Genomic DNA, 25,676 nt, shown 5'->3' on the forward strand with positions numbered 1-25,676 from the left:
AGTGGCAGAAAAAGTATTAGGCCAGCAGTCAGAGAACATGAGGTATGGCCCCACTCCTTTATTAGCCTTCAAAACACGTTTTAACTTCAGAGCTTACTCCCTCTTCTGTGAAGCATAGAAATGGTGATATCCAATGGTCTACCTCAGGAGGATTCCATGAAGATTATATAAGATATATACATAACATATATTATGCATTTTAAAATGCTTTGCAAATTGTAAAGTGCTATAAAAATGCAAGATATTTTCTTTATACGTAAAAATCTCTGGACAACCTAGTAAGACCCATTCCTGCCTTGCACAGTAGTATAGGGTCATAAATATGACTGTGCAAGCACTACAACTTTGCAAAAGATCTTAATAATCAACAGGACAAATTATGACTGTTCTATAACCTCTTCCAGGACACTGTTTCTTCTTAACTCTACTCAGTGTTACTACTTTTTCCTCTTTTGCTTCAATTCATCTTTGTTGACCAAGCAACTTTTGACAACCCATTTTTATAAAATGATATGTGGGCTTATCACAAAAAAATAAAGAGGCAATACAACTATAATATGCTTTGCTATCTGTGCATGAGCTGAATAACAGACACACAGTGACCAACTGAAGCCATATTTTAAAAGAAGTAAAAGAAAAAAATAAGTGACATGAATAGTCACTGATCATGATGCACATTTGTTATTTACATAGTAATCTGCAGACGAGCTAGAAGTGAGGCTTATACTTTATGCGATTACTAATAGCTAATATATTGTGATTACTGAAATTTGAATTGTGTTGTTGGGGGAATAGTGTTCTTAACTGAACACACTAACTAAAATCTGTACATACTGGAGCTATGCAAAGTGAGGACTGCATAAACTTGCAGTGTGTCCAGGTATGTGAATCTCCCAGCTAGTCTTCTCAGCGTTTGGAGAGAGGAAGAAATTAATTATTCCCCTGGCTTTCTTGATGTGATTCTTTTTGAATCTTCTATGTTACCTCAAGAAGTGTGTGGTGAAGAAATCAAAAAACCCCTTGAGGAACCTGGGTGGCCAAGAAAGGTGGTCAGGCCTGGGGTACCAATAGTGACAGATGTCTCAGGCTACTAGACTTCATATTTTGGATAGTTCATGGCCTGAGAAGTAGCTTATGAATAAGAAGAAGGTTGAAAGACTTCTGTAAGTAACCCTATGTTAGTTGCTGAAAGAAGTACCTGAACTAGAACACTTGAACTTGACCATATTCTAGCATATTCAAGAATATGTCCAGGCCACCCACTGCTAGCTACTGGAGCTCTTCATCATGGTCACAGGTCAAAATGCCTCATATTGAAAGCCACACAACCCACTTTTTATCTTTTCCCAAGCATAAACAGGAAAATAAAACCATTTTTAGCTTACATGGAAGAATATCTCGATATCTGTTTTTGTCTCTGTTGCGTAGGTCATTCCCCGAGTTGAACTCACCAGGTAGGTTCTTATAATCTAAAGTCTTTAAAAGGTAAAAAATATAAGTCACGCATTTACTACAACAAAATGTAAAAGAAAAAAAAATCTGCCTTTGCTTAGTGTTCATGCCTCTATATGGCATGACCCAATGTTAAATGTGTTGTATGATAAGTGAAGTCAAAATCCCATTAAAAAATACTATAGAAGGGGGACCTTGGTGGCTCAGTTGGTTAAGCGTCCAACTTCAGTTCAGGTCATGATCTCGCAGTTCGTGGGTTCGAGCCTGCGTCGGGCTCTGTGCTGACAGCTCAGAGCCTGGAGCCTGCTTTGGATTCTGTGTCTCCCTCTCTCTGTCCCTCCCCCACTTGTGCTCTGTCTCCCACTCTCAAAAATAAACATTAAAAAAAATCTCAAATTTGAGATATCGCTTGATAAGAAAATGCTAGTCTCTCTAAAGATATTTTTTCCCTTAAACTTCAATATTTTTCCTTCTTCATAAAAAAAAAAGCAAATACAGGACATTTCCTTCTTAGGACCTACTCATAAATCTATCATTTTATAAACAAACAAACAAATGAACAAATATAACTGTAAAAAATATATGTAAATAGATAAACCAAAAAATATAAACAGACTCATAATTTACTCCTTGGCTCGTGAAGGAATTACAGCTAGGATATCAATTAAGGAATTCTTCCTTTCAAAAAAATTTCATTATCAATGGTTAATTCAGGAAACACTGACTGAACACTTAGTACGTACTCAGCACTTTTCTAGACACTGGAATGCAAAGATGAACCTGAAAATGGCCCCATCCTTAAGGAGCTATGAGAGTAGTCAGATGGACACCTATGAAATCAATGTACAGAGATGCTAGTATAATGGAAACACCAATTACTGCCATTAAAGTTAGTCATATGAAAGTGTGTGTGTGTGTGTGGAAGGAAACGAGAGCAGAGGTGGGCAGGTATCACTCCAGTTAGAAGGACAGGAATAAAAGCACAGGGGCATACATCTCCTCTTGGGGAAACAGTAAATAGTATGAGAACTAGAGCACAGAGAACATGATCTAGTCCAGAAGGTAAACTAAAACTACCCAGGAAGGCCTTGTTTCATACACAAAAGAGGCAGAGATGTATCCAGTCCTATTCTATTAGAATATTTGTGGATAAAGCCACACTTTATTTGTGGATAAAGTGAGGCTATACTTTTCAAAAGCTCTTCAGTAACTCTTGGGTAGCCAACTTGGCACCACCAATCTTTAAATAAGCTCTGGCAACTACTGGCGTGGCTCATGAGAAGCTAGTGAAGGTGTTACGCAGTAAGATGATATGATCAGATTTTTACACTTTTAATTTTTATGCAAACAAATCCTAAAATTAACTTGGGAAAAAAATATCTGTAGGAAGAACTAGAACAGTTCTGTAAAAGAAGAGTAATGAGGAAAGTAATGTTAGTCTTAACAAACAGTAAAAGATCCCATACAGCTACACTAATTAAGAGAGTTTGGTAACTGCATATGAATAAACAAATCAATGGAAGAAGTCCTAGAATACATTAACATTTATGTATCACTTCAGTATGTAATAAAAGTGGCCTTTTACATCACTGAAGAGAAGTTTCAAGAGATCTCGGGACAACAGGATAGCTATATAATGTGGGGTCCCTAACAAATACCTTACAAAAAAGTAAAATCTAGTTGGATCAAGGATTTATACATTTTTTAAAAATTATACATGTTAAAAGATAGTCAGTCAGTTAGGTGTCCGACTTCAGCTCAGGTCATGATCTTGTGGTCTGTAGGTTCAAGCCCCGCTTTGGGCTCTCTGCTCACAGCTCAGAACCTGGAGCCTGCTTCAGATTCTGTGTCTCCTTCTCTCCCTGCCCCTCTTCCCCTTGCTCTCTCTCTCTCTTTCCTGCTCTCTATCTCTCAAAAAATAAATACATATTTAAAAATTAAAAGAAAAAAAACAAACGAAAACCAAAGAAAGATACACTTGTGATGGAGTCTTTCATTAAAAAAAAAAAAAAAAAGGATACGCATACATATGTACAGGCATATGAAGAGGGCTAATTGCTGTTCATAATAGCCTAGAACAATCTAAATGGGCATCGTAGGGGAATACTTAAAGAAAAGAGGGTCTTTGGATCTATACAATTAACTATCCTATGCAACTCTTAAAAAGAATGAGAGTTTTAAAAAAAGAGTGAGATAGAACTATATGTACTGATAATATATTTGGAAATTATTTCATAGGTGAAACTTTTTTTTTAAGAAGGAAAGGGTAATCATGAATAAAGTACATGCTAATGCTTTTCTGGATGCTTATATGACAAACTTAATAGTGGAAAGGGAGCCTAGGAAGTCAAGAGAGAAAAAGAAAGAGACTTTATCCATTTTATAACCTTTTATGCTATTTAACATTTTTTTTTACTATACACACCTATTACTTTAAAAACAAACTTAATATTTAAAAACAAAAACAAAGTACTCAATCTAAAACACAAAGAATAAAACGGAAAAGAAAAAACCCTCTAGTAGTAATGTGGAAAATCACATGTGCACTTTTGTTAAAGCCAAAATATTTACCATAAATTCCTGGAGGATTTCATATTCTGCTACTTTTTTCTCAAGCACTTTAAAACAATCCTTGATGGTTGATCGCTCATGAAAGCTGAACAGTAATGGCCGAACGTGAGCTAACTGAGCTAGCTCCCTTTCAGAAACAATTTGTATACCTAAGAAAAAGAAAAATTCACATTTGTAAGTCATTTGTATGTATGTGAAGGGAGATTTTCTTTCTGTTGTTGCTTTCTCATAAGTAAAGGCACAGCCACCTATGGATTACTGGAAATTTGTTTTTCCAGAAATGAAGAATCTATTACTTTGAAAGAAAGTATCCTTGGTTCAGAAAAATCATGATTATGCACTTTGAAATTACACAAAATCTACTATTCTTGGAAAATACTGTTAAGTGCTATATAAATAAAGGATGCTATAGACTGAGAAGTGTTCTGTTTAACAATGTGAATTGAGTATAGGTATTGACAATCGAATGACTATAGTGGACACTGTTGTTGACACTGATTCTACCCTGATGGTTAGTTAAAGCCATAGGTGATCATTCCACAATGATTCCCTTGCCAGTGAATAATTCAGCAATATGTAGTGATTTGAGCCAATGGGAAGCAAGAACTTTATTCAGGGCTTATGGGCAAGGAAGAGAAGCAAGCCTCTCTCCCATCTCCATCCCCTGCCCAGATGTAAATACAGAACTATAAGACCCCAATTTTTATAAGCAGCCCTACTGTGACATGAAAGGAAAGAGCTGAAAACAGCAAATATGAAAAATACATACATAAGGAACCTACGGTCTTAATGACATCACTGAGCAACAGATCAAATTGAACTTGGAACACTACCTACCTCTGCGTTTCCGTTATGGGAGAAAACCTACTTTTTTATTGTTAACATCATTTTGAATCCGGTTTCTTTTTATTGCAGCCTGGTCCGAGAATTCCAATCAAGGCAAACAGGTCAGGCTTCAGCTACAATAATGGCAATCATCACAGGAAGGGATTTGTGCAGAAGGGCAGTTCTTATCTAGCTATTTGGTGCTGACATCATTGGACAGGTTTGAAGAACAGACGCTTCCCCCCAACATGGTCCAAAAATAACACTGCAGAATGGTCTGCCACAAAAAGGGCTAGCTTTGCCATAAGGAGGAATCTGAGGGAGCAGGACATCGCTGCTCTAACCACTAGCTCCCGGATGACACTACTTTAGCAATCATGGAGAATTAGTAAGGTCAGCACCACAACTGTTGGTGCCTGTGGTGTGCTGCTTTAGTTACGGTGAGACATTGGGAATACCATGAGTGTTCAGGTGTGTACTAGCAACTTGAGTGCTTCTCCACAGACTTAAGTCTTGGCTAAGTGCATACGATTGGTCAAACCCACGTAACTGCCAGGGTTTCTGGGAATTGTAGTTTTTAGTTTTCTTGCCTGGGCCATACGGAAAAACATGTTAGGAGGAGGATGTGATCGATGCTGAGTAAGCCACACAGCAATTCATCCACACCCTGTGAGCTTTCTGTTCCTTTTCCCCAACCCTTCTGCACATTTGTAATTATCTTCTCAGGCAAAATGCAGTCCTTGAAGTGTAGTTTATAATGGAAGATGACTAATCAAATCAAGTCAAATGGAATGAGAATCAATAAGAATTTATTTGTGCTCAAACTGCAAAATCAGAGATGCAGAACTATATGTGTTAGTGAGCAAAATGGAAATGAAATACAAGATGAAGAAAAAAAATGAGTAATGCAATATGGTATGCAAAAAATTTTAATCCATTCTGAATGGAACATAACCTATATTATAGATCTATTACCTGTAGGAAGAAGTAATAGAATATAAATTATTATAAATGATTTTAAAAATGAGGTTTTCAAAAACAGAATGGCCTCTTTTTAAATGTTTATTTACTCATTTTGAGAGACAGAGACATGAGCGGGGAGGGACAGAGAGAGGAGGAGAGAGAGAATCTCAAGCAGGCTCAGCTGTTCTCAGCACAGAGCCAGATGTGGGGCTCAATCTCACAAACTGTGAAATCATGACCTGAGCCAAAATCAAGAGTCCAATACTTAGCCACCCAGGCACCCCCAAAAAACAGAATGGCCTCTTATATTAAGTTCCTAGAGTAGTCAAATTCACAGGCAGAGAGAGAGGGAGACACAGAATCTGAAGCAGACTCCAGGCTCTGAGTTGTCAGCCCCATCACCCAATGCGAAGCTTGAACTCATGAACCGCGAGATCATGCCCTGAGCCAAAGTTGGACGCTTAACTGACTGAGCCACTCAGGTGCCCCACTTACAACCTATTTCTTAAATGCAAGGCCAAAGTTTCCCAAAAGCATCCAAGAAACCTTTACTTGAATTTACAGGCAGGTCAAGTGTCTGAAACATAACTGGCAAAAGAGATAGATTTATCCTTAGACCAATCAGGTTCGCATCCTGAGTTGAAAGCAATTTCTCAGCCTGCCTTGCCACAGCTCAATGGAAAAGAGATGAAATAAATGAATGCTGAAAAATCAGCCACAGTGCCACAGATCACTAGTGCCACCATACAACGTTTGCAGCAACTTCAACCCAAGTGCACACACAAGGGTGCAAAAAAACCTTTGTGCAAAATTCAAGGCACGCTTCCAATTCTTCCCTAGCTGTCCCCTACTGGTGCTGGCAAAACTCCCCTATATCTCAGTTCTGATACCTCCCCACCATGTCTTACCCTACAGCCAGAGGGGAGGTTACACCTCTGGGGGACAGAGGCTTAGATGAAGAAAGCATCAGAAAAGAGGCCAGATTTACATTTGTCTCTTTAAAAAAATTTTTAATGTTTATTTATTTCTGAGAGAGAGACAGACAGAGCACAATTGAGGGTCAGGAAGAGAGAAAGGGAGACACAGAACCTGAAGCAGGCTCCAGGCTCTGAGCTGACACAGAGCCCAACACAGGGCTTGAACCCACAAACTATAAGGTCATAACCTGAGCTGAAGTCAGACTATTAAGCAATGGAGTCACCCAGGTGCCCTGCCACATTTACATTTGTATCAACATCACCTGGGAAGTGCCTTGAAGTTCTGGATTCAACCCAACAAATGCTGAATCATAACCTTAAATAAAAATTAAATTTAAAAAAAGAATGAGGTAAAAATAAGTTTATAGACCTAAGAAAATAAAGGTCAAAACTACATGATTACAGGGGCACCCAGGTGGCTCAGTCGGTTGAGCATTCGACTCTTGATCTCGGCTCAGGTCATGATCTCACGGTTTGTGAGTTCGAGCCCTATGAGGGGCTCTGCCACTTGGGACTGTCTCTCCCTCTCTCTCTCTCAAAATAAATAAACTTTAAAAGGTACATGATTTTATAGAATTAATAATTAAACAACACACTATAAGAAACAAAGTAGACAGTTGATAATGAACTTACTCACAGGACAGAGACATGTGTATGTAAATTAAAGAAGAAGAGACAAAAGAAATCAAAAGATAGCACATGTATGGACATCATCAAAAGTTCAGGAAAAAACTTAAGATAACAATGAGGAACTCAAGAAATCTTCCCTTGTGGTTCAAGCTCAGAGAGGGAAGCAACAGCTTCTGTGAGCAAGGTATGATCCCCATCCAGTTCCTTTCCCCTATCTTCCCTAAGGGTCAGAAGCAGAAGAAGTTGGGAAAAGGGCAGCAAACTCTATTATCCACAAAGCACAAGTTAAGACACAATAACATTGGGAATTGGGAGAGAAGGAAAGCATTCTATGCTCAGACCATAACATGTTCTCTACCCCTAAAGAAAAGACAGGTAACTGAGAAGGCACCAGATCCAGAAGACAGGTAACCAGAAGGCACCCCTAAGAACCAGGGACACTGCACTTGTCTACAACTAATGCTGAGCAAAGACAACAGGGAATGCACTTCCACCCTCAACTAGGTTAGCAAGTAACAGAAGTACAAATAAGAGTACTCTGTTGCTACAAAATGAACAAGGTCATGGACAGAAACCTCTGAGGTTCAAGTGCAATGGGGAGATCTAAGGCAGAGGGTAGGCATTGAAATAAACCCTCTGGCATTTTCCATTCTAAGCACAAGGTAGTCATACAGGAATTTGAAGCTGGTGATGCACTAGGAGTAACCATGGCAACATCAAAACTCAAACCCTGCTCAATTCCTGACTAAGTTGACTCAACTCACCAGACTGAAGGCCTACAAAAAGAAGAGGTATGCCTATTCCTATTTACCTCAGTCTCTAGAACACAAGATATCCAGATTTCAACAAAGAAATTAAACGCACACAAAGAAGCAAGTAAAAGAAAAAAATAAAACTGTCAAGAAATAAAACAATCAAAGGGACAAGGCAGAGATAGGACATAAATGTTAAAACGATCAGACAATGAGTTATAAATAAGTAAGATTGAAGTTAAAGGCTTCAGTGGAAAAATTTACAACGTGCATAAACAAATGGGGAATTTCATCAGAGATATGGAAACCATAAAAAAATCAAGCAGAAATTCTAAAAACGAAAATTACAATAATAGAAATAAAGAATGCTGGGGCACCTGGGTGGCTTAGTCGGTTAAGCGTCCGACTTTCGCTTAGGTCATGATCTTGCGGTTCGTGGGTTTGAGCCCCACGTCGGACTCTGTGCTGACTGCCAGCTCAGAGCCTGGAGCCTATTTCAGAGTCTGTATATCCCTCTCTCTCTGACCCTTCCCTGCTCACGCTGTCTCTCTCTCTCTCTCCTAGAAATAAATAAAAATATATATAAAAAAAAGAATGCTATCAGTGGGTTTATCTATAGGCTTGATACATACAAGAATCAGCAACCTTAAAAATAGGTCAATAGGCATTACTCAAACTGAAAGAGAAAAAAGAGTTAGTGAAGCCACAGAAGACAGCATCCAAGAGCTACAGCCCATGGATATCACACAGATTAATATTCCTATAATTAGAAACCCAAAATAGAACAGAGAGTGGGAGTGGAATTGGGCAGAAGAAATATTTGAAATGGCAGTTGTTGGGAATTTTCCAAAATGAGTGAAACACAACAAGCCTCAGATACAAAAGCTCATCATCACACAATAAGTCTTACGACACCCGGAATTCTACAACCAACATAAATGTCTTTCAGAACAAATGAAGGAGAAATAAACACTTTTACAGACAAATACTGAGAGTTCATTAGCAGCACACCTGCACTGTAAGAAATGTTCAAGGGATATTTTCAGGCAGAAGGAATATACTACAGAATAGAAAGCCGACTCTACACAAATGAAGAATTCTAAAAATTCCTCATGAAAGTAGCTAAGTATAAAATTCTTTTTTCCCTTAATTTTCCTGGACAGTAGCTGGCTATCTAAAACAAAAGCAGTGAATACGTATTTTTCATAATTATTGTTACATAAAATTAAAACACCTGACAACAACTGTACAAAAGATCATGAGGAGAAATTAGGAAGACACTAGGAAAGTCCTTATGCCACAGGTAAAGTGCTTTAATGTTATTTGAAGATAGAAAACACAGACTGTGAGAAATTAAAGATGTATATATATTATAAATCTTAGGGCAACCAAGAGAACATTTTTAAAGAGGTATAACTAAAAAGCAATTGGGAAAATAAAATGCTATTACAAAATAATCCAAGAGAAATCTGCAAAAAAAAAAAAAAAAAGATGAAGAATAGAAAGAATAAATAGAAAACAATTAGCAAGATGGTAGAGTTAAAAGATGGTAGATAGATGGGGGGCCCCTGGGTGGCTCAGTTGGCTAAGCATCCAATTTTGGCTCAGGGCATGATCCCACTGTTTGTGAGTTTGAGCCCCGCATGGGGCTCTGTGCTGATAGCTCAGAGCCTGAAGCCTGCTTCAGATTCTGTGTCTCCCTCTCTCGATGCCCATCCCCCATTCATGTTCTGTCTCTTTCTTGAAAATAAACATTAAAAACATTTTTTAAAAAGACTGTAGATTTAAATGCAAACAGTGTAAACATACCAATTAAATAACAGAAATCAGGAGACTGGGTGAAAAAGGAATACCCAACCATACAATGCCCATAAGAAACCACTTTAAGTACAAAAATGTTGGCAAGTTAAAAGTAAAGGGATAGAGGGGCCCCTGGGTGGCTCAGTCAGTTGAGTGTCTGATTTTGGCTCAGGTCATGTTCCCGCAGTTCATGGGTTCGAGCCCCGCGTCGGGCTCTGTGCTCACTGCTAGTTCAGAGCCTGGAGCTTGCTTCAGATTCTGTGTCTCCCTCTCTATCTGACCCTCCCTTGCTCATGCTGTGTCTCTCTCTCTCTCAGAAATAAATAAAACATTTTTTAAAAAGTAAAGAGATAGAAAAATACATATGATGGAAACACTAATCAAAGGAAAGTGGACTGGCTGTATTAGTAGCAGAGAATATCAACAACAAAGTAGACTTCAGACCAAGAACATTACCAGGGCTAAAAAGTCATTACTGGGGGAAAGAAGGATGAATAAGAGGAGCAAAGAGAGTTTTTAGAGCAGTGTAACTATTCTGTTTGATGCTAAAATGCTGAAAACATGTCTTTACACATCTGCCCTAACTCATAGAATGTATACCACCACCAGTGAACTCGAATCTTAATTATGGATTCAGAGTGATAATACGTCAATGAAGATTCATCTGTCACAAATGCACCACGCTGGTGAGGAATACTGATAGTGGGGGAGGCTATGCATATGGAAAGGCAGCGAGGACATGGGAAATCTCTGTACCTTCTGCTCAATTTTGCTATGAACTTAAAACTGCTCTAAAAATTAAAACAAAATTTTAAAGAGATAATTACTAGTGATAAAGAGGTCAAATCACAGAGAAGACAGAACAATGCTAAATGTTTGTGCGCCTAACAGAATTTCAAAAAAATGAAAAGCTGATAGTGCAAAAACAAAGAAAGAAAATTCACAAATATAACTGAAGACTTCAAAACTCTTCATTCAGGAATCAACGGAACACGTACACAGAAATTCAGCAAGGACAGAAAAGAACTAAACGACAACTTGATCTAACTGGCCTATATAAAACACTCTATCCAACAACATTGTAAAAATTCTTCTCAAGTGTACATGGTACCTTTACCAGATAGACCATATTCTAGGTCAAAAATCAAACCTTAACAAATTAAAAAGAATTAATATAAATTATGCCCTTGGGCCATAATGAGATTAAGTACAAGTCAATAACATATCTGGAAATTTTTCAAATATTAAAAAAGTTAAAAGCATATTTTTAAATAACCCATGGGTCAAAGAAGAAGTGACAACAGAAATTAGAGAACACTTTAAAAAAACAGACTTTAGAACAGATCTATGTTTACCAAAAAAAATTAGTAGGTAGTACAGAGAGTTCCCATATATCCTCTGCTATAGTTTCCTCTATTATTAACAATTAAATTAGGACAGTATATTTGTTAGATTTTGGGGTGCCTGGGTGGTTAATCAGTTAAGTGTCTGACTCTTGATTTCACCTTAGGTCCTGATCTCATGCTTCATGAGTTTGAGCCCCACGTCAAGCTCTATGCAAAAGCACAGAACCTGCTTCAAATTGTATCTCTCCCTCTCTTTCTCCCTCTGTGTGCATGCATACTCTCTCTCTCTCTGTCTCAAAATTTTAAAAAAGAATTTAATTAACCAATATAAATATATTATTATTAATATGTTAACTGAAGTCAATAGTTCATTCAGAGTTCCTTAGTTTTCCTTCATATCCTTCTACTGTTCCAGGATCCCATCCCGGAGTCCACAGGACATTTAGTTCTCATGTCTCCTTAGGCTCCTCTTAGCTGGAATGCTTTCTCAGACTTTCCAAGCATTTGATGTCTTTGGTAGTTTGAGGAGTAAGTATCAGATATATTCTAGGATGCCCCTCTATTGGAATTTGTCTGATGTTTTTCTCATAATTAGCTTAGGGTTTCAGTGTGGGGGAAGATCAGCGAGGTAAAGTGCCATATTCATCACAACATATCATGGGGACCTGCTGACCACATGACTGGTGTTGACCTTGTTCACCTGCTGCAGCTGTGTATCATGTTTCTTTACTACAGAGTTCCTCTTTTTACCCTCCTTTCCATACGGTACTCTTTAGAAGAAAACCACTATGTACAACACACACGAAAGGGATGGGGTGTTATGCTCCATCTACTCTAGAGTGGAATCTCAACATAATTTATTTGGAATTCTTTTACACGGGAGGTTTGTTTGTTCTCCCCATTTATTTATATGTTCAATTATTTGTTTGCATTCGTTATAATATAACTAATCTAATGCTCCATTGTATTGGTGCTCAAACTGTTTGAGCTGTAGTGGATGGGAATGAAAAAGCATTCTGAATTGAATAAATAAAAACACATCAAGAATTTGGGGATATTGCTAAAGCAGTATTCACAGGGAAATCTGTTGTATTCAATGCTTATGTTAGGTCAGAAGAAATAACTCTTACCAAGGAAGAAGTCAATAAAATAGAAAACAATAGGAGAAATAATAACTGAAACTAAAAAAGCCAGTTCATGGAAAAGATCAATAAAAAGACAAATACCATATGGTTTTCCTTTTACGTGGAATTTGAGAAACAAAATGGAAAAAAAAGAGATAAAATAACAGAACCTTAAGTAGAAAGCACAAACTGGTGGTTGCCAGGGTGGAGGTGGGTGGAAGGATGGGTGAAATAGATAAAGGGGCTTAAGGGGTACAAACTTCCAGTTACCAAAAAAATAAATTATGAAGATGAAAAGTATAGCATAAGGAATATAGTCCAAACATTGTTTGGTGACAGATGATGACTATACTTATTGTGGTGAGCACTGAGTAATGTACAGAATTGTTGAATCACTATCATACATCTGACACTAATATAACACTGTGCTAATTGTACTTCAATTAAAATAATAAAAATAAATAAAATTACACTGAATTTTAAAAAATTGAATATCTCTAACCAAACTGATCACAAAATAAAGAGAAAAAACACACTTCACCAAATCAAGAATAAAAGAGAGGGTATCAATTCAGATATTACAGACATTACAAAGTTAATAAGTCAATATTATAAACAATTCTAATTCCATAAATTAGACAACTTATATGGATGAGACAGCTGCCAAAGCTCATTAAAGAAGAGAAAGATGATCCAATAGTCCTTTATCAATTAAAACATTCAATATTGTTATAGGATCAATTATGTCTCTCTGCCCCAGAATTTTATATGTTTAAGTCCTAACCTCTCACAATTCAGAATACGACTGTATTTGAAGATAAGATCTTTAAAGAGGTAATTAGGTTAATGAGATTTTGGGGCGCCTGGGTGGCTTAGTCGGTTAAGCGTCCGACTTTCGCTTAGGTCATGATCTCGCGGTTTGTGGGTTCGAGCCCCGCGTCGGGCTCTGTGCTGACTGCCAGCTCGGAGCCGGGAGCCTATTTCAGAGTCTGTATCTCTTTCTCTCTCTGACCCTCCCCTGCTCACGCTGTCTCTCTCTCTCTTTCCTAGAAATAAATAAAAATATTTAAAAAAAAAGTTAATGAGATTTTTAGGGTGCACCCTCAAATATGACTAGTGTCCTTATGGAAAAAAAAAATAGTGCCCAGATACTGTACAGGGAGAAGACAGCCATCTGCAAGTCAAGAAAAGAGGGCTCAGAAAAAATCAAAACTGCCAACACCTTGATCTTGGACATCTAGCCTCCAGAACTGTGAGAAAATACATTTCTGTTATGTTAGCCACTCAGTCACTAGTAATTTGTTATGAAAGCCCTAGAAAATGAATACAAATATGTATTTTAAAACCCTACAAACAAACACATTCCAAGACCAGATGGTTTCACTGAATTCTACCAAACATTTAAGAGAGCAATAATAATTTTGTGCAAACTCTTCCAGAATATAAAATAGGAGGGAATACATCCAAACTAATTTTATGAGGGCAGCTTTACTCTGATACTCAAACCAGAAAAGGGCACTCCAAAAAAGAAAACCACATATCAGTATCTATTATGAATGTAAACACAAAAACCTCAACCAAATACCAGCAAATTCAACCAAGCCACATATAAAAAGGAAAAAATCACAAAGTTGGGCTTATCCCAGGAATACAAGCCAAATTCAACGTTTGAAAATCAACCCTATCAATAGGTAATAAGTCACCGTATTAACAGACAAAAGAAGAAAAACTATGTGATCATCTCCGTAGATAAAGAAAAAGCATTGAAAAAAAATTCAGCATGCACTCATGATGACAACTCTTAGGAAACTAAAATTGGAAAGAACTTCCTTAATACGATAAAAGAGATCCACAAAAGTCCTAACTAACATTATACCTAATGATGAAAAACAGCATGTTTTCCCTCTAAAATGGCGCACGCTCTCTCTACTCTTATTCAACGTTGCACCAGAGGTCCCAGCTAGTGCAATAAGAAAAAGAAATGAAAAGGGGTGCCTGGGTGGCTCAGTCGGTTAAGCGTCTGACTTCAGCTCAGGTCATGATCTCACAGTTCATGGGTTCAAGCTCCATGTCGGGCTCTGTGCTGACAGCTAGCTCAGAGCCTGGAGCCTGTTTCAGATTCTGTATCTCCCTCACTCTCTGACCCTCCCTTGCTCATGCTGTCTCTCTCTCTCAGAAATAAATAAAAAACATTTAAAAGAAAAAGAAATGAAAAGCATATACATTAGAAAGGATGAAAAATAAAACTGTGTCTATTCGGGGCACCTGAGTGGCTTAGTCGGTTAAGCGTCTGACTTTCGCTTAGGTCATGATCTCACGGTTCGTGGGTTCGAGCTCTGCGTCAGGCTCTGTGCTGACTGCCAGCTCAGAGCCTGGAGCCTGTTTCAGTCTGTGACTCCCTCTCTCTCTGACCCTCCCCTGCTCACACTGTCTCTCTCTCTCCTAGAAATAAATTTTAAAAAACATTTAAAAAAATAACTGTGTCTATTCAAAAATAACATGAGTGCCTACATAGGCAAATCCCAAAAACAATATACAAAAACACTCCTAGAATTAAGAGTGCATTTAATAAGGTAAAAGGATATAAAAGGCAATATAAAAAAATCAATCATATTTCTATATACCAGCAGTGAACTATGGAAGGTAAAATATTTAATAATAGCACCAAAACATATAAGATACTGAGATAAAAATCAAACAAAATATGTACAAGATCTGTGTGTTTAAAACTGTAACACACTAACTAATGATGAAAGAAATCAAAGCAGACCTAAACGAGTGAGAAACACTTCCAGCAGAGAACACAACAAGGATCCCATTGAGTTGGAAGTTGAGAATGCCACCAGGCCATTTTTGGCTCCTCATTGCTACCAAATTGACAGAAAAAGAGGGGTTACTATAGTGCTTGATATGACTAATTCTAATTATCAAGGGGGAAATTGGGTTCCTACTAAACAGTAGAGGTAAGAAGGAGTATGTCTAGAGTGTAGGTGATCTCCTAGAGAGCCTTTACAGTGATTAAAGTGAAAGGAAAATGATAACAATTAAATTTAGACATGATTGCCACTAGCTTCAACATTTCAGGGATGAAGGTTTGTGTCACCCTACCAGACAAGGAACCACAACCAACTGAGGTGCTTGCTGGGGTCAAAGAGAACATCAGGTGAGTAGAAGAAAGCAGTTCTACCAGATACAACCTTGTGACCAGTTGCACAAATGAGGACATAATACTATAAGTAAATCTTCCTTTTTCAGCATAAATGTCTGATACAATATATCAAGTATTCATTTACATTCAAACATGTAAATTAACCACAAATTTTTGTTTTCTTTTATAGGGTATTGAAGGTGAGTGTTAATCAGCTCAACAAGGAAGACATCACTCAAAGACAAAAGGGGAGTGGTACCTAGGTGGCTCAGTCAGTTAAAGGTCCAACTTTGGCTCAGGTCATGATCTTGTGGTCTTGTGAGTTCAAGCCCTGCACCAGGCTCTGTGCTGACAGCTCAGAGCCTGGAGCCTGCTTCAGATTCTGTGTCTCCCTCTCTCCCTGCCTCTCCCCCGCTCACGCTCAGTCTCTCTCTCTCTCTTTCTCTCTCTCAAAAGTAAATAAACATTAAAAAGAGAAAAAAGGGGAGATTTTTATATTCTCTTTTGAGGATGGGGTAAGAATGTGTTTTCAGTCACACATAGGATTACTGTATCATCACAGATGGACACATAATGTTTTCATTTGGAGATTAGGTATAGTTTAAAGAGATGTGTGTGGGTGCCAAGTTGACAAAAGACGGACTCTGGTTATTTTGCAATATGTCAATATGGCTAGGCTGAACTACTTCTCCCAGAATTCTACTTCCCAAATGTTTCCAATTGAGATGATGACAAGTGTGATTCTTATGTGAGACTTTGGAAGGCAAACTTGAAACAATCTCCATTTTGCAGCTTACACACACTACAGCTCATCTCCCGACACACCTCATTCTTTCCATAGAGGGAAAAACTTGATATCACAAAAATGACAATACTTTCCCAATGAATACCATGCCACTCAAATCTGAATTTCAAAGTGTACATGGGGATATATGTATCCCGATATTTACAGGAGCAAAATCAACAACAGCCAAATTATGGAAAGCGCCCAAATGTTCATCAACTGATGAATGGATAAAGAAGATGTGGTTTATATACACAATGGAATATTATTCAGCCACAAAAAAGAATGAAATCTTGCCATTTGCAATAACATGGATGGAGCTAGAGAGTATGATGCTAAGCAAAGTATGTCAGTCAGACAAATACCATATGACTTCACCCATATGTGGAATTTAAAATACAAAGCAGATGAACATGGGGTGGGAAGAGAGGCAAACGAAGAAACAGACTCTTAACTATGGAGAACAAACTGAGGGTTGATGGAAGGAGATGGGCAGAGAGTGAGTTAAATAGGTGGTGAGCACTGGGTATTGTATGTAAGTGATGAATCATTAAATTCTACAACTGAAACTAACACTACACTGTATGTTTACTAACTGGAATTTAAATAAAAACTTGGAGAAAGAACAAAAAGGGTTTTGTGGGAACGAACAAAATAATTTAAAATACTGTATGTAGCAACAGCCCAACTAGCCTACAAATTTTTTTTATTAATGTACTATTGACATACAATATCTATTCCTTTAAGCTGTAGAGTGATTTGTTATCTTTATACATTATGAGATAATCCCCACAATAAGTCTAGTTTACCACCTGTCACCAAAGTCATTACAATATTATTGACTACACTCCCTATGCTTTATATTACACCCCCAGGACTTACTTATTTCATTACTGGAAGTTTGTACCTCTTACTCCCCTTTACATTTGGTTTTCAAAAATTAAGGGAAGGATTTGCCTTTCTAGATAGCACTTAGAGCTGCTGTCACATTTTTAAATTTCTTTAATTTATTTAAAAAATAAATTTCATTGTAAATTGTTGCTTCACTGTGGCTTGATTTTCACTTCCCTGATTAAAAATTAGGTTGAGCGCCTTTTTCAGATTTCCTCTTCTGCGAAGAGCCTAGTGACACCTGTCTGGTCCCTGTGGGATGCTACAAGTGATAGATTCAGGGGCTTGAACAACAATTTGTTGTTGTTTCTTTCTCACAATACTGGAAGTTAAAAGTCTGAGCTCAGAGTGCCAGCTAGTTGAATTCTCTGTGAATGCCCTCTTTCCGGTTTAGAGATGGCTACTTTCTTCCTGCATCCCGTTATAGAAAGAGAGCTCTAGTTCCTCAATCCTTTCTAAAGGCACCAATCCCATCATGGGGCTCCACCCCCATAACCTCAGTTATGAGTTCAGTTACCTTCCCAAGGCCCCATCTCCGAATGCCATCACATTGGAGATTCCACATAAATTTGGGGGGCTATGGGGTGGGTAAAAAAAAATAGTCCATAGCAGGGGCGCCTGGACGCTCCGTCGGTTAAGCGTCCAACTTCGGCTCAGGTCATGATCTCACGGTTTGTGGGTTCGAGCCCCGCATCAGGCTCTGTGCTGACAGCTCAGAGCCTGGAGCCTGCTTTGGATTCTGTATCTCCTTCTCTCTCTGAACCTCCCCTGCTCACACTGTCTCTTCTGCCCAGTTTTTCTAGCCTTTTACTTATTAATTTGTAGTTCTTTATGTTTTCTGGCCTTAATCCTTTATTAGTACAGACCTCAGTCTCAGTAACAGAACCCAGGAGAGACCTAGCCCTAAAGTGAAAATGAAAAGGAGGGGAAAAGAAGGGGACTGGGGAAGAAAAAGCAGCATCTGTCTGCCGTCCCTGGGGAACCGGCCTTGCTTCTGAGAGCCGGGCCATGCCACTCTCCTATTGAGCAGAAATGAATGTCATATAGCATTGATATTACTTGTCACTGCAAGACTGTAATAAAGCAAAACAAAATCATCTAATCATCATGTCCAAACACAGACAGAACTCAAAAGAATGACCCTTGATGTAGCAACTGCAAGTTTCCTGTTGCTCCATCGCTCTGAATCTCAGATGTCAAAACCACCTGCTTGGTTAGAAACTGATCTTAGATCATAGGAGTCCTGCTGTTGCTGCAGCAGTAGCTGTATGAATAAAGCTTGCCTTCTTTTATCCAACCCGATCTAAGAATTGTCCCAAGATTCAGTTGCATGGATGCTTATCATATTACTTTATATTATAATAATATTTAATATTTATATTAAACAATAATATTTAATATTTATATTAAACAATAATATTTAATATAAAAGAACTACCGTAAATGACCAACAAGAAGAGACTGACTATACAGATAATTGTGCACTCATACAATGGAGTATCATTGCGCTTCCAAAAAATGTTGGGTAACTATGTGTTTACTAAAAAGACTTGTTTACAGAGGGATGTGATCATTTTTCTTTTAAAACTGTATTTGTATTAAAAATTCTGCTTCTACCTAAAATGCAGAAAGCTGGTAAGAGCATCACCCATTCACTAACCACATATAAAAGTTGAAAATCACAAAATAAAAACATTTGAATCCATTGGAGACAGACTCCTCCAAAGAGAGACTGGTCATCACCACGAGATCACTTGCAGCAGCTAATCCATGTGAGAAAGAGATGCCAGACCCCATACAAATACGAAAGAAGTAGTCAGATAAAACACTTAATATACTGCTGAAGGCTGAATGTGGCCTCGCGTGACAATTTAGAATTCTGGGAAGCCACAGATAAAAGAGAAAACTCTCTTGCAGAGGCCTCCAATAGGTGCTCATAAAAAAATAAATAAATAAAAAGATAGAAACAGAGTAGGAAATGGAAGGACTCTTTCCCTCAGTGGTACAAGCCCGGAGGAAAAGAGTTGCTACCACTATGGAAAATGTATAAAGCCCTTACTTCTTCCCCATTGAAGAAAAGTCTTCAATTGCAGGAGGAACAGCAGCAAACTCCATTGTGCACAGGTGAAAAGCCGATGCAGTTAGAACAGGCAAAAGAAAAACACTCCTGGAGGAAGGGCAGGAAACAGTCTGAAGCTCAGGATCCTATACCAATGCTGTTACAAGTCTCCTACCACTAAGCAAGGAACAGGAAACCTCCTCCCACCGTAAACCTGACAAAAATATAAAGCAGGGGTGCCTGGGTGGCTTAGTCGGTTAAGCGTCTGACTTTCGCTTGGGTCATGATCTCGTGGTTCGTGGGTTCGAGCCCCGCATCGGGCTCTGTGCTGACTGCCAGCTCAGAGCCTGGAGCCTGTTTCAGTCTGTGACTCCCTCTCTCTCTGACCCTCCCCTGCTCATGCTGTCTCTCTCTCTCTCCTAGAAATAAATTTTAAAAAAACATTAAAAAATATATATATATATAAAGCAGAGTTTGAATGCCATAATGAGAAGAGGCAGCATCACTGACAAAGTCCCTCCCGTGACAACCAGGGACAGAGCGCTTGCCTCAGGCTGAGACTGGACTATGACCACAAAGAACTACTCTGCCCTCCTGTGCAGACCAGCTGGCACCAGGCTACTACCTAGAGCGAGGCATGAGTGTGGGGAAGAGCCCTTCTGAAGCACAGGTACACAGGGAAGGCCTAAAGCTAACGATGGAACAGGAAGGAGAAGGGGACCTCTCACATTGCAGTTCCCACGCTAAGTACAATTCAAATCTTGAGAAATTTTGAGTTAATAGTTCACGGTAGGTAACGACAGCAACACAAAACTAAAATCCAGTTCATGTCCCAAACACACTAAATCAAAAGCCTATGCTAATGGCCTACCAGGGGAACAGGCATGACTACTTCCAGGCATAAATTCCATTTACCTCAATCGCTACTTTTCTACACCCACCATCAACACTCTGTCAAAATTTACAAGACATACAAGAAGCAGAAGCAATGATAAAATCACTGTCAAAAAAACAAGGCAATCGATAGAAAAAAAAAAAACTTAGAAATGACCCATGTGTTAGAATCATAAGAGAGGGAATTCTAAATAACTATGATTAATATATTAAAGCTCTATGGAAAAGGTAGACAAAATACATGAGCAGATAGGGAATTTGAACAGAGAAGGAAACTGAGATAAAGTCAAATGAAAGTTTTACCAATAAAAAACTTTGTAAGAAAGCTAAAGAATGTTTTCAAATGGGGTCCTTAGTAGTAGACTAACGCAGCTGAGGAAGGAGTCAATTAACCTGAAGATGAGTTGATAAACTTTACCTTAACTGAAACACAAACACAAAGAGGAAAAATAGGAGGAAAGAAGGTACAAAGCATATTTGTACAGCCCCTTTGGAAAACAGTTTGTCAGTTATATACACTTATGACTTAGAAATCCCAATCATAGATACATTTACTTTAAAGAAATGAAAATGTAGGTTTTACACAAAACCAGTATGTAAAAGTTTGTAGTGTTTTTTATCCATAATTGTTAAAATGTGGAAACACCCAAATGTACCTCAACTGGTGAATGGATAAACAAACTGGTGTAGCCATATAATGAAATACTATTCAGGAAAAAAATAAATGCTAATAAAAGCAATGGTCCACCTGAGTATCAACAGCATTACAAAAAAAAAAAACAACAAACCCTCCACTTTAAAGGCAACATATTAATGATTCTATTTATTCAACACTTTGGAAAAGAAAACTAACAAGAACAGAAAACAGTACAAGAGAAATTTAAAGGGTGAAGGAAACGCACTATACGTTGTTGGCAGTGGTCGACCTTTGTCTAACGTCACAGAACTATATGCTAATTTTCTTATAAACTATTTTTGTGTCAGATCTGTATTTTAATAATTTACATAAGTGTGAGAAGGCCTTCACACTTAGATTTGACATTTTCCAAATTTAAAAGTCATTAGAGAAGATGATTCTGGAACTTGATCTAAGGTTGAAATGGGTGACCTCTATAATCCTCTCTAGCTCCAAGGTTTTTGAGGTATGGGATTTCCCGACCTCACACACAGAAATTTATATATGTATAAATTTATATATTTTATATTTATAATTTTTATAAATTTATATATAAATCTATATATGTTCATGGCTATATTCATGTTTACATTACATACAAATGCAAATACATATACACAAAACTTGTGACTATTTTCAGTATTATGATTAATTTTTTATACATACTTGTATTTTATTTTTTCCTTACAACATACAATTATGTATAATGCAAAAAAGTTGCTATTTTACTTACAAAGTATATATACTGTGCAACAAATTAAAATTTTAAAAATGAGCAAGCAGGTCATGTGCAAGTCTATACAAATCTATAATTCCTAGTATAAGAAAATATAAATAGGGGCTCCTAGGTGGCTCAGTCGGTTAAGCATCCGACTTCAACTCAAGTCATGATCTTGCTGTTTGTGAGTTTGAGCCCCGCATCGGGTTCCGTGCTGACAGTTCTGAGACTGGAGCCTATTTCAGATTCTGTGTCTCCCTCTCTCCCTCTGCCCCTCCCCAGCTCGTGTTCTGTATCTCTCTGTCTCAAAAATAAACAAAAAAAATTTTAAAGAAAATATAGAGAGTTCATTTTATTAAATTGATATGTTTGGTTTGCAGGCATAATTCATTCCGCAAACATGCTTGTAATCCAAAGCACTCATATATCAGAATTTCAAGAACCATTAGCTCCGTTGTGAGCATGTGACATTCGGCATCACACATTACTTGTATTGCAAAACATTGCTCGCTTACCAAGTTAAAATTTATTAGAAATATTTGTCCATCTTGCTGAGGACTCGCAGAACAAGTTATTTGCAATCCAAGATTTTACTGTAAATTAAAATATTTAAGGAAAGGGAGAGATTTGCTCTTATGAAGGTGAGGTGTGGAGCATTTTCTTCACTCTTAACAATATCCAGGAAATCATGCTTTCTACATATAAGAAAGTTTTTCCTAGCTCTTTTCCACATTTATATTAGAAATTTCTTTGTTCATACCTCTGAAATATAGCCTCTTCAAGAATGTGATAATAAAAGTAGGATGAAATCATACCATGGATCTGATGAGGGACAGTCTGGGATGGCCCTGCAAGTTCTTCATCCTCACTGCTCCACTTGTCTTTTAGAAAGGAGCCACTGGTGGCCGATATGCTGGGGTCACTCTCACTAGAAAAGAAATACATATAGCTGTTCATGGTTTCAAAGAGTGTATACATTTTTTAAAGAATCTCTGATAATCTATTCAGTTGACATTCATCTTGATTTGGGTTTAGCCATGTACTTCTGCTGTCAGCACCCAGAACTGGCCCACTTCAAAGAGATCACTCTGTAGCCCCAATGTCTGATCACAAACTCCATCTCTTCCCACACTTATCTGCCTTGCAAACTAGCCATCTTGGATCAATCTACCCATGCCCCTTCTTTCCTCCTTTACCCAGGCTGTGGGAGAAAAGTACTGAAGGCACTGAGGTTTCTAATATCAGCAGAGAGCCAGGTAGAAAATACTGTTATATATGTTCCTGTTGAGTCTCCTCTACTTTTCTTCCATGACAGCTAATTCAGAACCACCACCCTCATTAGCCCCTATCTTCACCTCTGCCTTAGTAAAAACGTAGCCCCTTCTGGAAAATGCAACCCAGAAAGCAAGAATTCATTCAACTTAATCTCTTTTAAAATTTGTACTTATGGGGTCACCTGGGTGGTCACTCAGTTAAGTGTCTGACTTTGGCTCAGGTCATGGTCTTGTGGTTCATAAGTTCAAGCCCCACATAAAAACTCTGCACTACCAGCACAAAGCCTGCTTCTGATCCTCTGTGTCCCTCTCTCTGCCCCTCCCCTGCACTCTCTCTCTCCCTCTCAAAAAATAAACATTCAAAAAAATAAAATGGATACTTAGATACATCAACATGTTTCATTATTCTTTACTTTCTCCCTGATCAAAATTAATCCCTCCACATACAACCCCACACCTTCTGTTTCCTAAGTCTTTTCTTCAAAAATCCTAATTTCATATATATATATGAATATATATATAGTAACATATATATAGTTATATATAATTATTGTCTTCCTATGTACAAATTCTGCCATAACATAAGAATACTCAATTCTCCCTGATCTTAAAATAGAATCTCTCTTCGTCCACAGCTAATATCATCCTCAATAGGGAAAACTTGATAGCTTTACCCATAAGGTCAGGAACATGACAGGGATGTCCATTCTCGCCACTGTTACTCAACATATTGTTGGAAGTCTTAGCTTCAGCAATCAGGTAACAAAAAGAAATAAAAGGCATCCAAATCAGCAAGAAAGAAGTCAAATTTTCATTCTTCACAAATGACATGATACTCTATGTGGAAAACTCAGAAGACTCCACTAAAAAGCTGCTAAAGCTGATATATGAATTTGTAAGGACACAAGTCTAAACCAAACTGATTCCATAACAGGCTTTAAGTTTCCCCTCTAAACTAGAAGGCCTAAGTTTCAGTTTCCCCGAAACTATCAGGCAGTTACACATTGCCCAAGGCTGAAGAAACTGCCCACCACATCACTCCACCACACTACCTTGGTAACGCCCAATCAAGAAAGGCCAGCAACTATAGATAAAACTCTGTTACCTAATGTTAAAGCGCCGAACAAGACCCTAGGCTTGCTCTGTAATTGGTTAAATTTAAAAGTACTCTAAATGTTGTAATTGGGTCTCGCCAAAAGTAACATATACTCTAGACAATGTGTATGGTTAAACCCGCTGTCAATGATATTGTATAATTATGATTGGATCACTGTTTCCATGCCACAACTTCTGTAACTCCCCCGTCACAAACCCCATAAAAACCCTACTCTGTCTTTGTTTGGGGCTCACAGCACGGATCCACTGCACTGGTAAAGTCTGTGAGCCTGAGCTCGAGCCCGTAATAAAGCCCTTTGCCTTTGCGTGCGTGACTCGGTTTCCCCGGTGGTCTCTGGTCGTTGAGGATACTGCAATCTGGGTATAACATTTGGTGCATTGGCTGGGAATCCTCCTCCTCAGTGGGGGAATCCTCCTCCCCAGAACCCCTGGGACCCCGACACGCTGGGCCTGATCGCCGGCTGGTGAGTGCACGCGTCTCCTTGTTCTTCTATGTCTAAGTCTTTTTGTATGACTACTGTTTGGTCTGTTCGGTGCTTGGTCTCTAAGGGCCTCAAAGGAGCCAGGTGGACGCGCTGCGAAAGCTCAAGGCCGTGGGATCCAAGAGACATCTTGGACCCACAGGAAGGAGAGACTGCGGACAGGGGTTTTCACGGCACTACAGCTGGAATTTGGGCAGGGGTACCCCGCGGACAGGGGTTTCCGTGGCAGTGTAGCTGGAATTCAGGCAGAGGTCCCCCGTGGTCAGAAATTCCCGTGGCAGTGAAGCTGGAATTCAATAGATCCTGTTGGTGGCAGCAATAGGATCTCATTTGTCTTCTCGGTCGTACTTTCGTTTTCTTCTCAATCACTTGTGTCCGGTCTGTTTGTTTACGTGCAGTTCCCATTGTGACCTTGACTGATGAGGACGCTTAAGGAAAGTTTTTTCTCTCTCTTCTTTTCCCTTCATCTTTCTATGGGACTTTGGGGTCGCCACCCCACATATTTTTCTTTTTCTTTGGAAAGTGTGCAAAGAACATCATCTCACTTTCGTTCTCTCCTCCGCTGGCCAGGAGGACTAATTCTTATATCTGTCTTAATTTGTTCTCTGTGATACTTTATCTTGTTTGGACTAATGTCATGGGACAATCCACTTCAAAACCTCTAGATTTAGTCCTGCTTCACTTCAAGGAAGTTAGGATTCGAGCTCACAATCTGTCAGTGATTGTCAGGAAGGGTCCATTCTAAAGTTACTGCAGCACAGAATGGCCCACTTTCAATGTGAGATGGCCACCGGACATCATGGTTTGGGCCAATCTGGTTGATAACCCACCCCCTTGGATTAAAAATTTCTTGCCTCCACAGAAACCTGACGTCCTGGTGGTAGCTGAAAAGCACCCACCCTCCCGGGCTTCAGAGCCACCGAAAAAGAAACTAAACTTTCTGCTCTGCTCTACCCTATCTTACAGGGCAGAACGGAGGAAAAATTAACTTCTCCCCCTCCTCAGGCAATCTCCTCCACAGGACCCAGCAGGAGGGGCAAAGGCGCCACCCAAACCATCAGCGCCCTCTGCCCCAGCGGCCCTGGGATCAACAAAAAATGGGCCCTGCCCAAGGGACTCAAAGCCGCCATGGAATGACACCTGAGGGACCGGACTCTACTGTCCTGCCCCTGAGGGCCACGGGCCCCCCTAATG

At 38.7% G+C, this 25,676-nt stretch overlaps 1 protein-coding gene across 4 annotated transcripts in view; it reads right to left on the bottom strand.

The window, feature by feature from the left end:
- Positions 1 to 25,676, bottom strand: part of PTPN20 (protein tyrosine phosphatase non-receptor type 20) — a 111,968-nt gene that overhangs the window by 24,198 nt on the left and 62,094 nt on the right. For all 4 annotated transcript variants that reach the window (XM_077746467.1, XM_077746468.1, XM_077746465.1 and 1 more), the window contains exons 5-7: positions 22,426 to 22,538; positions 4,024 to 4,172; positions 1,386 to 1,476 (exon numbers count right to left, since the gene is read on the bottom strand). In XM_077746467.1, the coding sequence (XP_077602593.1) occupies positions 1,386 to 1,476; positions 4,024 to 4,172; positions 22,426 to 22,538 (353 nt within the window). The remainder of the gene's footprint in view (positions 1 to 1,385; positions 1,477 to 4,023; positions 4,173 to 22,425; positions 22,539 to 25,676) is intronic.

This window comes from Crocuta crocuta, unplaced genomic scaffold (assembly GCF_008692635.1).
Source record: "Crocuta crocuta isolate KB4526 unplaced genomic scaffold, BGI_CrCroc_1.0 scaffold28, whole genome shotgun sequence".
Classification (NCBI taxonomy): Eukaryota; Metazoa; Chordata; class Mammalia; order Carnivora; family Hyaenidae; genus Crocuta; species Crocuta crocuta.